The following is a 14429-nucleotide window of genomic DNA, read 5'->3' on the forward strand; positions in this document are numbered from 1 at the left end:
CCTCCTACCTTCTACCCCCTTCCTTTTGTATTCACTTTCTTTCTCTTTCTTTCATAGTAACTCTGTCGACCTTTGGAGAAGAGGCTCTTGTGTGAGAATATTTAGTTACCGTGGACCGTACTCGTTACCGTTTCATCTCCTTTCTCAATGTACGTGCGACGATTCCTTGAATCTTCCTCCTTCATCCTCATTCCTCCCCCTCTTCGAAGAGTATATTCCTTTCTCGCTGATCGACATCTCGAGCACGTTTCACCTGTAAAATGCAAAACGCGAAATGCCTCTCTTCTCTGCTCTCTATCTATCTATCTATCTATCTATCTATCTATCTATCTTTCCAGTTAAGTCTTCGATACCAAGGTAAGAGGAGGAGACTCGTCGTGTCTAGATCGACTACTCGCGCTCGTTAACTCGAGTAGAAATAATATTACTTTATCTTCGAAAAGTTCGTCGTCCCACAACGAACAACCCCAAGTGAACAACCCCCGTACTTCAATAATAGCAGTAGTAGTAGTTGTAGTAGTAGTAGACAAGGCTGGAAGAAAGTTGCACGTTTTAAGGGGTTGTGACTTGTACCACTCATTCCCATTTCTTTTTTTTTTTTTGTACCTTTCATTCTTTATCTCTCTTTCTCTCTCTCTCTCTCTTTCAATAGTCGTCGCTGATGGCGTCGAAAACTGTCGTCGTTTCACTCGTCGGTTGGTCTTTCAAGAATCCCTAGAAATTATCAGACGGTGTGCTCGGCCGAGCAATGTACGTACCTACCTACCTACCTGCCTGCCTGCCTGCTGTTACTGTTGGTGGTCGCAAAAAATTCTTTTTCAGAAAGAACATAAAAAGAGAGAGAGAGAGAGAGAGAGAAATGTTAACTACACAGTTATAGTGTGTTCTGGTGTGCTCATGTGGTCGCCTTCGTCTATATATTTTCAAGCGTTACCGGTACTTCTTGTATTATTTGTTGTTAAGTGCATAAAAGCTTTTTTTTTCGAGGACTTAATACAAGCTCTCCGGTAATAGCAGGGCGTTATTGTGTTCGCTTGTAGAAAAAAAGAAAAAAAAAGAAAGTAAAAGAAAGAGAGAGTGTAGAGACTTACCCAAAGTGTCTCCTACTTTTCGGTACTACAGGAAAAACGCCTCCCCAACCATCTTTTATGGATTCTTTGTAACCGTGCGATTGCGTACCACCCCCAAGATCACTACCCTTCTCTTCCTTCCTTCCTTCCTTCCTTTCTTTTCTTTCTTTTCTTTTTTTCTTTTTTTCTTTTTATTTCAAACTTCTCTATAAGCTTTTCTATTATCCTCGTCTACTTCTCACTCTAGAATATATTATTATTTATGCATCCTTTTCTACATTTTGCGCCTATGTTCGAAACGTTATTTACAATAATACATTACACTACTACTAGCATATATATATATATATATATATATATATATATATCTTATGTTTGTTGTATAGTAGTTTGTTTCTTTCTCTTTCTTTTATTTCTTTCTTTCTAGTTTTATTACCCACTCGTTAACCCCTCGAATAGCTCTGCTACCCTTCTCTCGTTTAGGGGTTGAACGCTGAACAATGATAAATGTACAAGAAACGAAAAATAAGGATACCATCAAATCGTTGATCCTCTCCCTATTTTTATTTCTCTCTTATTGTGATTTGAAGATGAGTATATAAATAAGAAAAAAAGATATTAAAATATAAAAGAAAATATATTGCAAGAAATTTGTACTCGTTATATTTATGTAAAAATGATTTTTATTTCAAGTCATTTGTTTCTTTTTTTTTTCTTTTTTCTTTTTTTTTTTAATCTTTTTTCTGTTCTTTATATTTACATTAACATACTAGTACTTAAATTACTGATCTTCTTCTTCTTCTCCTTTCTTTTTTAATTCTTTTTTAAAATTAATTAATTAATTAATTAATTAAAAGGAACGATATATTCTTCTTGCGATTCGTATGTGTTAATATGGAAATTTCACATAATGATCTTTTAAATATATTTTCTCAATAATGAATTCCTACGTATTTAAATATTACTATTATGATATTATAATATAATAGTTGGTGTACAATTTTCTTCTACTCATTTAAATTGAATTTTGAAATCCGTATTAGACACATATTATATTTAACATATTATACGCGGTATCATACGATATTAATTTCATTTTATATATATATATTTATATGTATATATATATATATATATATATTTATTTAGAAATTTATATATAAGATATACAAGGAGACTGAGATTTTTCCGACCAAACGATATCAGCGGTATTCTTTGTTAGAAAATAAGAAAAACATATATTCTCTAAACATAAATAATTAAAAATTTAATTCCAAACTCTTATGATTTAAATGATAAATATTTAAATTTACTCAGCAATGAAATTGTCTTTAAATGTCCAATCAAATTACGTTTACCTTTTTTTTTTACACTTTTCTATAATGTTTATTATTTTAAAGTGATTTATAGAGAATACCAAATTGATATCTTAGATTTCTCTCTTTAAGTTTTTTTTTTTTTTTTTTTTTTTTTAATTACTATTACCGATTGAAATTCCGGAAGTATTTTTAAATCAAAAATACACGTGCTGTGTTGTAAGAAATTATCAAATGCAGATTTTGTGGCATAAGAAAGAACATCGTTCAATGTTTTTGAATGATCATTCGCAATTAAATAAAACATCTGTTGTTCTTTACATCTTACGATGATGTCAAACTTGCATTCTGAACAAGAAATCAAGTGATTTACAATTTTTATCATAACTTTTGAATAAATCTATTTTTCTATAACATTGTTTTTTTTTTCCAATACATACAATGTACTAACATCGTTTAGACGGAAAAATTTCGAGCACCATGTTTGTATATATATTTTTTGTTTTGTTTTGTATTGTTTTGTATTATAACTACAAAAATGGCTACAAAAATTGTTAAATATAGTTATTTAATTTAATTTCAACCACGAATGTATAATACTTACCTTTTTTTTTTACTGATATTCAATAATAATAATAATAATAATAATAATAATAATAATAATAATTCTTTTTTACATTTGATATATCAACGAAACAAACTTGAAGAGAACTCAAAAGTTTACAAATCGTAATTACAAGTTATATTTAACATTATTAACTGCTACACACGTAGATCATCTATTTTAATTAAGCAACTTGTCGTTATTTTCGTCTTGTCTAATGTGAATAGAGAGGGCAAGGGAGAAGGGATAGAGGGTAACAGGGTAAGGGAGGTGTAGGGATATTTATCCTACATAAAATTATGTATTTTCTTATAAAAGTGCATTGATAGGATTCGCGGCCTACGGATTATATTGTAATTATAGTTCTCATGTTTTGTTTTGTTTTTTTCTTTCTTTCTTTCTTTCTTTCCTTCTTTCTTTCTTTCTTTCTTTCTTTCTTTGTCTCTTTTTCTTTTCTTATTTATGTATAGTATAAATTGTAAATCGATTAACGTTGTAGATGTTACACATTTATTTAACTAAACCCATCTTTTTTGCTTCCACTTCGTAAATTAATAACCTCCACATTTTAACTACAAACACTTCTGCTTCTTCGTCTAATACCTGTAAAGTAAAAAAAAAGAAAATACAGAAGTCAAGAAGAAGAAAAGAAAATATTCTGATAGGATAGTTCTATGATAAAAATTAATTTGTTCGTTCATATAAAAAGTCAAATATTTATAGAAATAAAACAAAAAAAAAGAGAAGATTAAATACATACCATTTGTACGTCGTCGAGTATACCTTGCGGAGAACTACCAGCCATAACTTTGCTGCATATAAAATCAACCAACGTGGGTTCCGGTTCTCCAATGTATTCAATGATTTTTTTATTAATCCACGGTCTTATTCTTTTTTCCATTAATGTCTGAAAATATACATATATATATATATATATATATATATATATATATATATATAATTATTAATTTAATTTATTACATATTCCATGTGCATATATGTTATATGTTTAATTAATAATAAATTGTTTAATACTAACATTGTCTATAACCGTCCAATCAAGTTGATATCCAAATAGGGCATTTTTATCAGTAGGAATTTTATCGATAAGAGATTTAATGTGTTTTCGTTTTTCTTCTTGGCTCTTTGTACTTTCTTCTTTACCAGGCTTTGGAGTAGTTTCCTCATTTACCTTTTTCTTTTTCTCATCGCCATAATCTATGTACAGAAAATACATAATATAATTAATTAATTATATTACAAATAATTAATTGATTCAATTATATTATCACGTGTTTACCTAAAGGAACTAATTTCCGTTTCTTCGCATTATTAGTACCATCGTCGTCATCGTCGTTATTAAAAACATCCTTCACATCTATGCGACCTCTTTTCCTAGTTTGATTAGTCTGTTGAGTATTTGTAATGACTGTTGCACTAGGACTGGCTGGTGTTTTATTACCAACATTATGTTCTCCTCGAGTGCCACCACTTCCCATAGCGAAAGGAACAAAATTACCTGAATAATCAAAATAAAGGATTAGATATTAGCAAAAACTACGTGATTCTTAATAATTCATTATATCCACGTAAAATATTAAAAGAAATATATAGCTGCTATTTATAAAATCAGTATTATTAATAAAACATCAGTATCAGTACCGATGCAACCATACCCTACCCAGCTCAACAAATTCTTTCAAATAAAATACTGATCAAATAAATATAGAAAATATACAAGAAAAAGAAACATTTGAATTAACAATAAACAGCCTCTGCCACATTATAAAACCTACTGCCGCTTGTTTTTTCCGGCTCACTGACAAGGGACATACGCGAGTCCTCATCCAACGATGGTGGAATTGATTGAGCAGGTGTTCCAACCGATTGATGCATGGGTGATGCCCTAATATCTTTTTGACTCTCTTGATCAGGTTCAACAATAATTTCTTCGTTCTCTTCTCCGTCACGATGATGATTTTGATGATGGCGATGATGTCGACGATGATGATGATGATGACGAGGTGGAGTTCTAGAAGGTATTTCTGGTTGAGAAGCATCATCGAATTGGACACCATCGTCGCTGTCGCTTTCGATTGGCTCGGTTTCAATGGGCGGCATTACTTCCTTCTCTTTTTTCACAACCTTCTCATCCTCCTCGTCAATTATTGTTATCACTGGTTTAGGTTTATATTGCTCCTCTCTTTCCGCTTTAAGCTAACATAAATATTTGGAAATAATTAAATGTTCTTGTAATAAATAATAGTTTTTAATTAACACGTTAAATGTGGCTAAACTCTTTTGTTGAACATTTAATTTAGACTACGGTGATCCTATTTACCAGAAAGACATTAAAATGTAGGTTGACTGATGTAACATAGAGACAAAAATCTAAAGCCGTATGTTATTTAACGAGTTAATTAAATCTTAGAAAATTTGTTATAGGAATAATCTATTAAAGAATACCCTTTCGAATTCAGCAGCAGGATCAGGATGCGAAGCATCGGCATAAAGTTTATCACGAAGTCGTTGCAATTCCTGTCTTTCGGCGCACCGATCTTTAGAATCAGCTTCTGCTTCCAAAGCACGTTCCTCCAAACGTCGCGACAATTCTTTACCTTTGTAATATTTGGCATCGTCACGATCATCGTCATAATCCTCTAAGAATTCCTTTAATCGTTTGGCCTCTCGTTCTCTAGCTTCTCTTTTACCCCGACGTTTCTCATTTTCCTTTTCGTATTCCTTTTGTTTACGACGTTCCCGTGTCTCCCATGCTCTCAAACGTTCCTGATAAGCTGCCTCTTTTTCACGAGCTCTCCTCTCATTTTTCTTCCTTTCCTTAGCTTCCTCCTCTTCCTCCCTTTCTCTCATTATTTCTCTTTCAGTTTTTCTTGCCTCTTCCCTTTCCCTTTCTCTTTCTCTTTCCCTATCTCTCTCCCTTTCCCTATCTCTTTCCCTTTCTCTCTCTCTTTCTCTTTCACGATCGCGATCCCTCTCACGATCCCTTTCGCGATCTCTTTCACGATCCCTATCTCTGTCCCTATCCCTTTCGTTTCTTTGTCGATCCCTCTCACGTTCTTTTGACCTAAAAAAAGAAAAAGGAACAAAATATTTTGATATACTTTAATTGTATATAACACGTATATACAATGTTTATAAATATTATTTCTTATAATTCATAAAAATGCTTTTAATATTCCCTAAATTATTATACGTTATAATTAACGTTTCGTGCCAAGCCCTTTTTACCTGACTTGTCTTTCAAGCCATTTAATTTTGCTTTAACAAAACCAACCATTACATTTAATTATTAATTATTGTTAATATATAATAATTAAACAAACTTATGTGCTTTGTTCTATACTGCATTTTGTATAATGCATCAATATTTTAATAGGAATATTTTAAATTTGTTATAAACATATATTTTTAGCGCATTAAATGAATATGTCAAATGGTAAGTGTACCACCAGTGGTACACGTGGCCTAAAGAACAAGTTTAAAGTGTACCACTGGTGGTACACTTGGCACGGAACGTGTTAACGATCAAAACTTCTTAGAAATAAAATACTAAATCAGATAGATAAGTATGAAAAAAACTTAGTAAAGTTAAAATGTTCAAATGTGAAGTGTACGTAAGTACATTGTATGTATCAAGATGATAATGATGATGATTCAGATATTTTCTTACCTCGACTTAGAACGACGTTTATCTCTTCTACTGCTACCTGTACTACTACTTCGTCCTTTATGAGATATAGGACTACCACCAGGTTCACCTTCCTGATCATCTTTGTTAGCTCCATCGTCGTCTCTCCTATCTCTACGTTCTTTTTCACGTTTCTCTCGTTCCTCCTTTTCTACGGCCTCTTTTTTCCTTTTAACTTGGGCCTTCTCCTCTTCCTGCTTCTATAAAACACAAGAATGCGAGAGAGATGAGATCGGATAGTGTTAATACAAGATTATCGGGCTGATGTATAATAATAATAATAATGAATAATAATAATAATAATAATAATAATAATAACAATAATAATAATAAGAACAACAAAAGTAATATTAATAATAACTTGATAATTGAAAAAGAAGAAAAAAAAAAAAAGAAGAAAAAAAAACTAGCAATCGTATATTTGACGTATAAAGAGAAAAAAAAAAATTATATATAAGTGTGGGTAGTAGATGAGAAGTCGGTTCTATTGCCGCAATCAGGTGTAGAGTAAATATAACATGTAAATGAAAGTTTTTTATATTTCATAATAACTAATAAGATTAAATTGTTTGTTTATATTATTAATATGTATATAATAAAAAATGAATATAATAAAATATACGTTTCGAAAAATATATATCACATTTAAATCAGTATTTATTTATTATTTCACTGTCCAGCAGAACGATGCTATTGTATGTATATATAATATATATATATATATATATGTATATGCATCTGCTTGGATATTAAAAAATTTAGAAAATATATAATATGTTAAATTGAATTTTTTTTAATTCTTTTCTTTTTTTTTTCATTTTCATTTTTTTTTTTTTTTGTAATAACAAACGATTACTAGTTGGACAATGATTCATTGTTGAACATTATTTTATATAAAACTGTTCGTGTCAATGATGTATACTCACTCCACTGGAGCATGCTCGTTCAGCAGCATCTTACACGTAATCTCGTTTACATATCAATTACCTAAGTGCAGGTACAAATTTTGGAACAAGCATATAATTTTGTCCTTACATTCTAATTATTAACCCTAATTATCTTAAAAACTAACAGACGCATCGTAGTTAGGCCACCCAATGTACTTACAACATTGCAAATGTGCCTGGAAAACAGATTCTCTAATACTAATTTATTTATAGGAATAAAATATAGTTGAAAGGGGTGAATAATAAGAATTCTTGTCCAAATTCAATAATTATTAGAAAATATTATACCAATCAGAAGCGAAGTCATCATGGAGAGAGAGAAGGGTATCCATCAAAACATCATTTGCATTTGCCAAGAAATATGTTGTCACACGTCTGTCAACATTGTTTTCCTCTGGTTATGGTTATACGCGGCAGCTGATGCAGCAAACTGTTGGATATCAAATGCACAATAGTTTGCTCACCCTTATCGTTCCGTGTTACCCACAAATCGACTTAGAAATAGATTAGTATGCTTCACCCTTAATTTCATACACTAGTACTGATAATAACATCTGATAGATTACTGTTTGGAGAGCCATTACACCATTAATATTAATATTACTTACTATTGTTATACAAATGTAAATTATTCATATATATATATATATATATAAATATATACGTATATATTAAATTATAGAAGCTATTTAATGTAGTATCTAATTGCTTAACAAATAACAAACAAACGAGAAAAAAAAACGTAGTACAAAATAAGAATTAAAAAAAAAAAAAACAAAAAAGAAATTCAATAGATCTACTTTGAATAGAATTGTTGTTGTAAAAAAATAATCAATTAAGTTAGAAATTGTTATACAAATAATCTCCACACAGTAATCTACTAATTGTAAGCTATTAATTATAATGGAAGTTTGAGTGCATAAAAATAGATGCACATGTGAGGAGAAAATAGATTGTTGAAATACGAAATATATCAATGACCAAAGGGATTCAGACGGGCAGTTGACTAGCAAAACTACAAGAACCGAATGGCTGTGTTTGCTCATGGTTGTGGAGTTTACTCACGGTGTGAAGTTGACTTGGTCAGTCAGTGTGGTGGTACCGGAGAATGGAGGAGCGCGCACCTAGGTACTACGTACATGTCTGATCGAGACGCTGACAGAAGCTGTTTACACAAAATAAAGACAACAACTGAACAGTCGTCATTGTGATGATAAAATCATTTCATTGTGTAAATCGTTCGAAAACTCTCGTTCCTATTAATGTTCTATCTAAAGAGACATTAAGTTGTCAGCGTCTAATTAATTGTTGCTTAAATCACATTAATAAATGGTAATTATTACTTGTCCGATATATTATATAATTAGCCTGTGTGTGTATTGTTATTATTATACTCTGCTAGTATATAAAGAAAAGGGATGTAAATTACATGTTAATATAGACACGTAAGCTTATTTCCAATATTAACAATTCCCCTTTCTTTCTTTCTTTATTTATTTATTTATTTATTTATTTCTTGATCTTATTTAAATAGAAGAAGAAAATATCTCAAAATATTGATCTACTGCCATGTATCAGTTTTCCTTGAATGATCTCATCTCCATTCCTTAATATTTCAGATCATCTAGAATGTATGTTAAGTTTGTATATCAATATATATATACGTATATAAAAATAATTACAAAAATTGACTATAATAACAATAGCAAATTTCTATAACATAACTTTAAACTCCTTTTTAATAAAATAAAGAAAATATTCATTCAGCTATTTATAGGCATGCCCGTTACACAGTATGAATGATGCTATATTAGTTTTAGTTTGAGTTTGAGAAATTGTGATAAAATGATATATTTTAGGCAAATGATATTAAAGTGCAAATTTTGTTTTCCATACATTCTAAATGTAATAAAAAAAAAACAACAAACTAGAAAATAGTATTAAAAACTATTTGCGATTAATCATCGACATGATATATATTTCACGATGGAAATAAGACGCATGTTAATAAAATGTGATGTCAGCGTGTCGAGGAGAGAGTTCAAATATATTCTCCTGCCTGAATTATTTTATTACTCATTTTTTTTTCTTTTTTTTTTTTTAATTTTTTTTTTTTCATGTTTTGGTTGGTTGGATATACTCTGACTTACCGACGAGGCTGCAGCCGCCTGCGAAAATACGAGGGTTGTGCTGTGATTGACTCCCTTCAGAGCCAATGAGTGAATGAAAGGGTCGTCCCCACACACAGCATTCCTAGGCGTGTGCGTTTGCTGTGTGCGACGCACGCTGCCTGTTATTATAATTATAACGAACGAGTCACGGCTCCAATTATTTAGAGCTAAGGATAGCACACACGCGCATGTATTTAATTTTTTCTTTTTTTTTCTTTTTTTTTCTTTTTTTTCTTTTTTTTTTTCTTTTCTTTTTTTCGGGGGATTTTCATTTACCGTCAAAATACTTAACAACTACTATTTATTTCTAAATACTTATTATTTGTCCGTCTTGTATATCCAAATGCATTTATATATGTATATACGTATATCATTTTACATATAAATTAATGTACGTATATATATATAAATTTTATGCATATGCTGTGAGCTTAATTTCATCGTCAACTAGTATGAAATATAATAATAAAAACATAATCGGGCATACAGAATCTCTCTTTACATAGTTTTCTTTCTTAAATGTTTTTTTTTCTTTTCTTTTCTTTTTTTTTTCTTTTTTTTTTACTTCCTACAATTTGAAAATGAATTCAAAATCAATCATTAAAATTGTTCAATTGTTCTGATCTATGCATGAAGAAGTCGTTAATTATATTATATTGAATGAATTTAAACGAGAAATATGATTTAGATTTTTTTTTTATATGTGAAAAGAAATGATGTCCGATACAGTTATTAATTTTAAAAAAGAAAAAGAAAAAAAAAAAGAAAAAAAATAATAATATAACATTCAAAAGAAGATACTCTTTATATTATTAATCATTCAAGGAATTCTCAATATTTTTACCGATTATTTTCATTAATAAATTGGATTAATGAAATTTGAATATAATTGTAAATAAATGCATTTAAAGATATTGTTGAAACTTTTTGAATTCATTTAAATGCATTTAACTTGACGATTATAAACAAAAAAATCAATCCAAATAATTTGATACCAAAAAGATATATCCTTATCGGTGACGATAAAAAAAAAAAAAAAAAAAAAAAAGAAGAAATATAAAGAAACAAATTAAAAAAAAATAAAATAAAATAAAAATCTTTACAATACTAAAAAAAATTGATAAAGCTTCACAGATAAGAATTATGCATAAAAAGTAACAAATTATATGCTTTCAAATGCTCTCAGTTATTCTGTACCCCAATCAACATGCCGTATTTCATAGCACCTTCATATTTGATATATTCAAAACCAGGAGCAAAGAAATAGGAATTAAAATCAAGATATAAAATGTCGTCGTATTGTATATATCAAAATAATTACCTTCATAACTTCCCGGAATTTTCCAATTTCACGAGTTATCAAGTCTCTCTTACTTTCTTCGATCTCTGCATCATCCAAATTTAAAGACTTGGCGACCATTTTAGTTTGATGCTCCTCTATTAACGATATAGCGAAACATTAATAACACAGATATTATTTATATTATTTTAAATATATGTATATGTATATGTAATCTACCTGGGGCAACTTGTGCCATTTCTAAATCAGTAGCATGTTCCGTAATTATTTGATTAATACGCGTTAATGCATCAGCATCTACAACTCTCATTCCTTCGTCCATGTAATCTTCGCCTTCCTCTCCTTCTGTACCTTCAGTAGGTGTTTCATCTTGTAACGGGGATTGACCTCCTCTAAGTTTCTTCCGTCTCTCAGCTACAAATTCATATATTGAATAATATAAAAATTAACCAGTTAAATATGAATGAAACATTGTTTATTAGCTATACAATATGATAATAATAATAATAATAATAATAATAATAATAATAATAATAATAATAATAATAATAATAATAATGTAATATACGTATGAATACCTTTAAATTGATCAAGTACAACTTTAGCTTTAGCATCCACTTTAACGACAAGCTTTTTTGTGCCTATTGTCATATCGTGTAACAATCTTACTGCTCTTAAACCTGCATCAGGACCAGCGTATTCACAAAATCCAAAAGCTTGTACCCTTTTCCACGAAAGAACATGGCCACATGCGCCCAATATTTGTCGTATCATAACGTCGGGTGCTCTGTCCATTATATTTCCAATAAAGACAGTAACTGGTGGTCCAGATTCCCTCTCACGACGTCGATTGTTATCATGTCGGTTTTGATTGCGTGCATAACGTACGGCTGGTGCTGAGGTCTGCATCGCAGATACGGGTGTTGGAATCATCTATGTTTTATAAATGGTAGCTTTCTTAATAATGCACATTTCTACTCATGCACTGCATAGTGTTCCCTCCCATTAATTGTGCATTAGTTTGCGTTCTATCTCTTGCTGTACACTTCAACACCGGGTACTAAAAATTGTTCCTACATTGTTTTTTTAACCCGTGCAAATGAAAATTAATTGGAAAAACATTCACATGCATTAAACGACATTTTTTTTTTTTATTAACGATAAATTTCATTAATTTGATAATTAATTAATTTTTTTTCATTCAATTCATATATAAATAAGCAAACTAATTAGTAATTCTAGATCAATAATCTAAGCTCTTATTTAATGATTAAGTAAAAATGATATCTAATCTTAATATATGCATGCTAAAATAAATATACCTTTTGTTATTCACATCTAACCCATATTTATAAATATATATATATATATATATATGCTGCAGAAAATGCAATATTTTTCATATGCACAATCAGATATTAATTATTTATTTTTATTGAATGCAAATGTCACTGTGCTCATAACATTCATTTTTGATTATAAAGAAAGGATATTATTAAAACGATAATATATTGTAACAATGAATTATTTCTAGTTATTAATAATATAATATAAATATCAAAAGAGATAATTAATACATTAAAAACACCACACCAGAGTTCTTATAGATATTAGCCTTTTAAACTTTCCATTCAGACCATTTTGATTATCAACAATTGTTGACATTGTTTGTTTACTTTTCCAGATGAAAAATCATTGTGGTCTGAACAAAAAGCTTGACATTCAATATGTCAAATAGAATAATACAGAAAGCTATGAAATATTATGTTTTAGTAATGACAACATGAAAAAGTAAAATATTATGATAATATGATACGTAAATATTGAAACTAACACACTGACACAAAACAAACATGCACAAATAATATAAATAAATGAAAAGAAATAAAACGTTAATACTTACATGGGCCATGGGCATTACTCCGCCAATAATTGGTGGTGGTGCACCAACCATATATGGCATAGGAGGCATGCCTGGTATCCCCATGGGAGGTTGTCCAGGATACGACATAATGTATTTTAACTTAAATTATGGCAGTGCTCTTGCTGCAAAATAATTAACATACAATATTACATATAATTAAGAATGAATATTAAGTGTATGCACAATGCAATGTGAACTTTGACAAAATGCAGACAAAAAAAATATCTACAATTATCATACCACAAAGAGATAGAGAGAGAGAGAGAGAGAGAGAGAGAGAGAGAGACATACATAACTGTGTACAAAATGATTTGACAATAGTTTTGCATCAGCAATATATAAATAAATACCTGTAAATAATGTAGAATTTGTTAAGACATATGAAATACCTTCATGTTCTCTTATATATAGTTAATTATCAAAATTGTATGTAATGTATATTAAAGGGAAAATGAAGGAATTGTCAAAATGAAATATTAATTCGATTAAAACGTTCTCGTAGAAGAAAATGAGAAACTTTAAATGAAACTAATTAATATATTCACTACCGATAGCTTTTTTGATGGCAGATCAAAGAAGAATAATGGATGCCTTCAGATCCTAACCATTAAAGTAACGACGAAGCGCGGAAACACACACATATATTACTCCTACAATATTCTTACTTACACAAGGAAACCCGTTAACGTTAATATAATATATTATCATTTTTTCTCACTAATTCGCGTCATGGTATTATTTGAAATATTTTCAATACAACAAAAAGCAAATAATGAAGGAATCAAAAATTGTCGCGTAAATTTAATTTCAACAGTCGAATTGAACAACTATTCACGTCTTTGCACTTCCACCATTACAGAGCTTCGTGTATTCTTCCCTCTAGCATTGTGAAAGTTGCCAAAAGTTGTCTCAAAATCAGAATAGCTAACATAACATTTTTTAGGGAATTTTATTATTTGTTTATCAGGTATTAATAATTGTATAGATAAATACTAAATGCACTATCATTTCATTGATAATAATATTAATTAATAATAAATATTGATTATACAGATAACTTCTGCTTAAACCCGTTCACTAAATTTTTCGTATCCATCAATATTCCCATATATCTCTTTCTTTCTATCACTTTCTAACAATTTCTTCATCAATTATTAACAAATAACGTAAAACTTGGTTACTTAACTGTTATTTAACATGTCAATATAAATAAATAATTGTTAATAAATTTATTAATTAAAATATTTTTCTTCTAGAACGAGAAGCACGTTGTTGAAAATTTTTCTACGTTTGATTCACTTTGATTGGTTATTCTCGAATGATATCGAAAAATGTTCTCATTCGATTAGAAATAATTTAATTAATATAATAATAAATTATTTATATTA

The 14429-nt window shown here is 29.5% G+C and overlaps 1 protein-coding gene across 6 annotated transcripts; it reads right to left on the bottom strand.

Moving 5' to 3' along the window:
* Nucleotides 1-3367: 3367 nt before the first annotated feature.
* On the bottom strand, nt 3368-14379 carry LOC107070544 (RNA-binding protein 25). 6 transcript variants are annotated; one of them, XM_015328848.2, is made up of 12 exons: nt 14228-14379; nt 13021-13163; nt 11696-12050; nt 11337-11531; nt 11139-11254; nt 6682-6899; nt 5457-6075; nt 4787-5207; nt 4291-4509; nt 4030-4208; nt 3751-3897; nt 3368-3593 (listed from the first exon to the last, which is right to left on the bottom strand). In XM_015328848.2, the coding sequence occupies exons 2-12, from the start codon at nt 13126-13128 to the stop codon at nt 3501-3503; spliced, it is 2670 nt and encodes an 889-aa protein (XP_015184334.1). In that variant the 5' UTR covers nt 13129-13163; nt 14228-14379; the 3' UTR covers nt 3368-3500. The 6 variants fall into 6 exon arrangements, with proteins under 6 accessions (XP_015184334.1, XP_015184333.1, XP_089034632.1 ...); XM_015328847.2 differs by lacking the exon at nt 14228-14379 and adding an exon at nt 13711-13934; XM_089178506.1 differs by lacking the exon at nt 14228-14379 and adding an exon at nt 13590-13934 and having other exon boundaries at nt 11696-12020.
* Between the last annotated feature and the right edge of the window lie 50 nt (nt 14380-14429).

Source organism: Polistes dominula, unplaced genomic scaffold (assembly GCF_049000335.1).
Source record: "Polistes dominula isolate Pdom_NZ unplaced genomic scaffold, Pdom_raw_medaka contig_11, whole genome shotgun sequence".
Classification (NCBI taxonomy): Eukaryota; Metazoa; Arthropoda; class Insecta; order Hymenoptera; family Vespidae; genus Polistes; species Polistes dominula.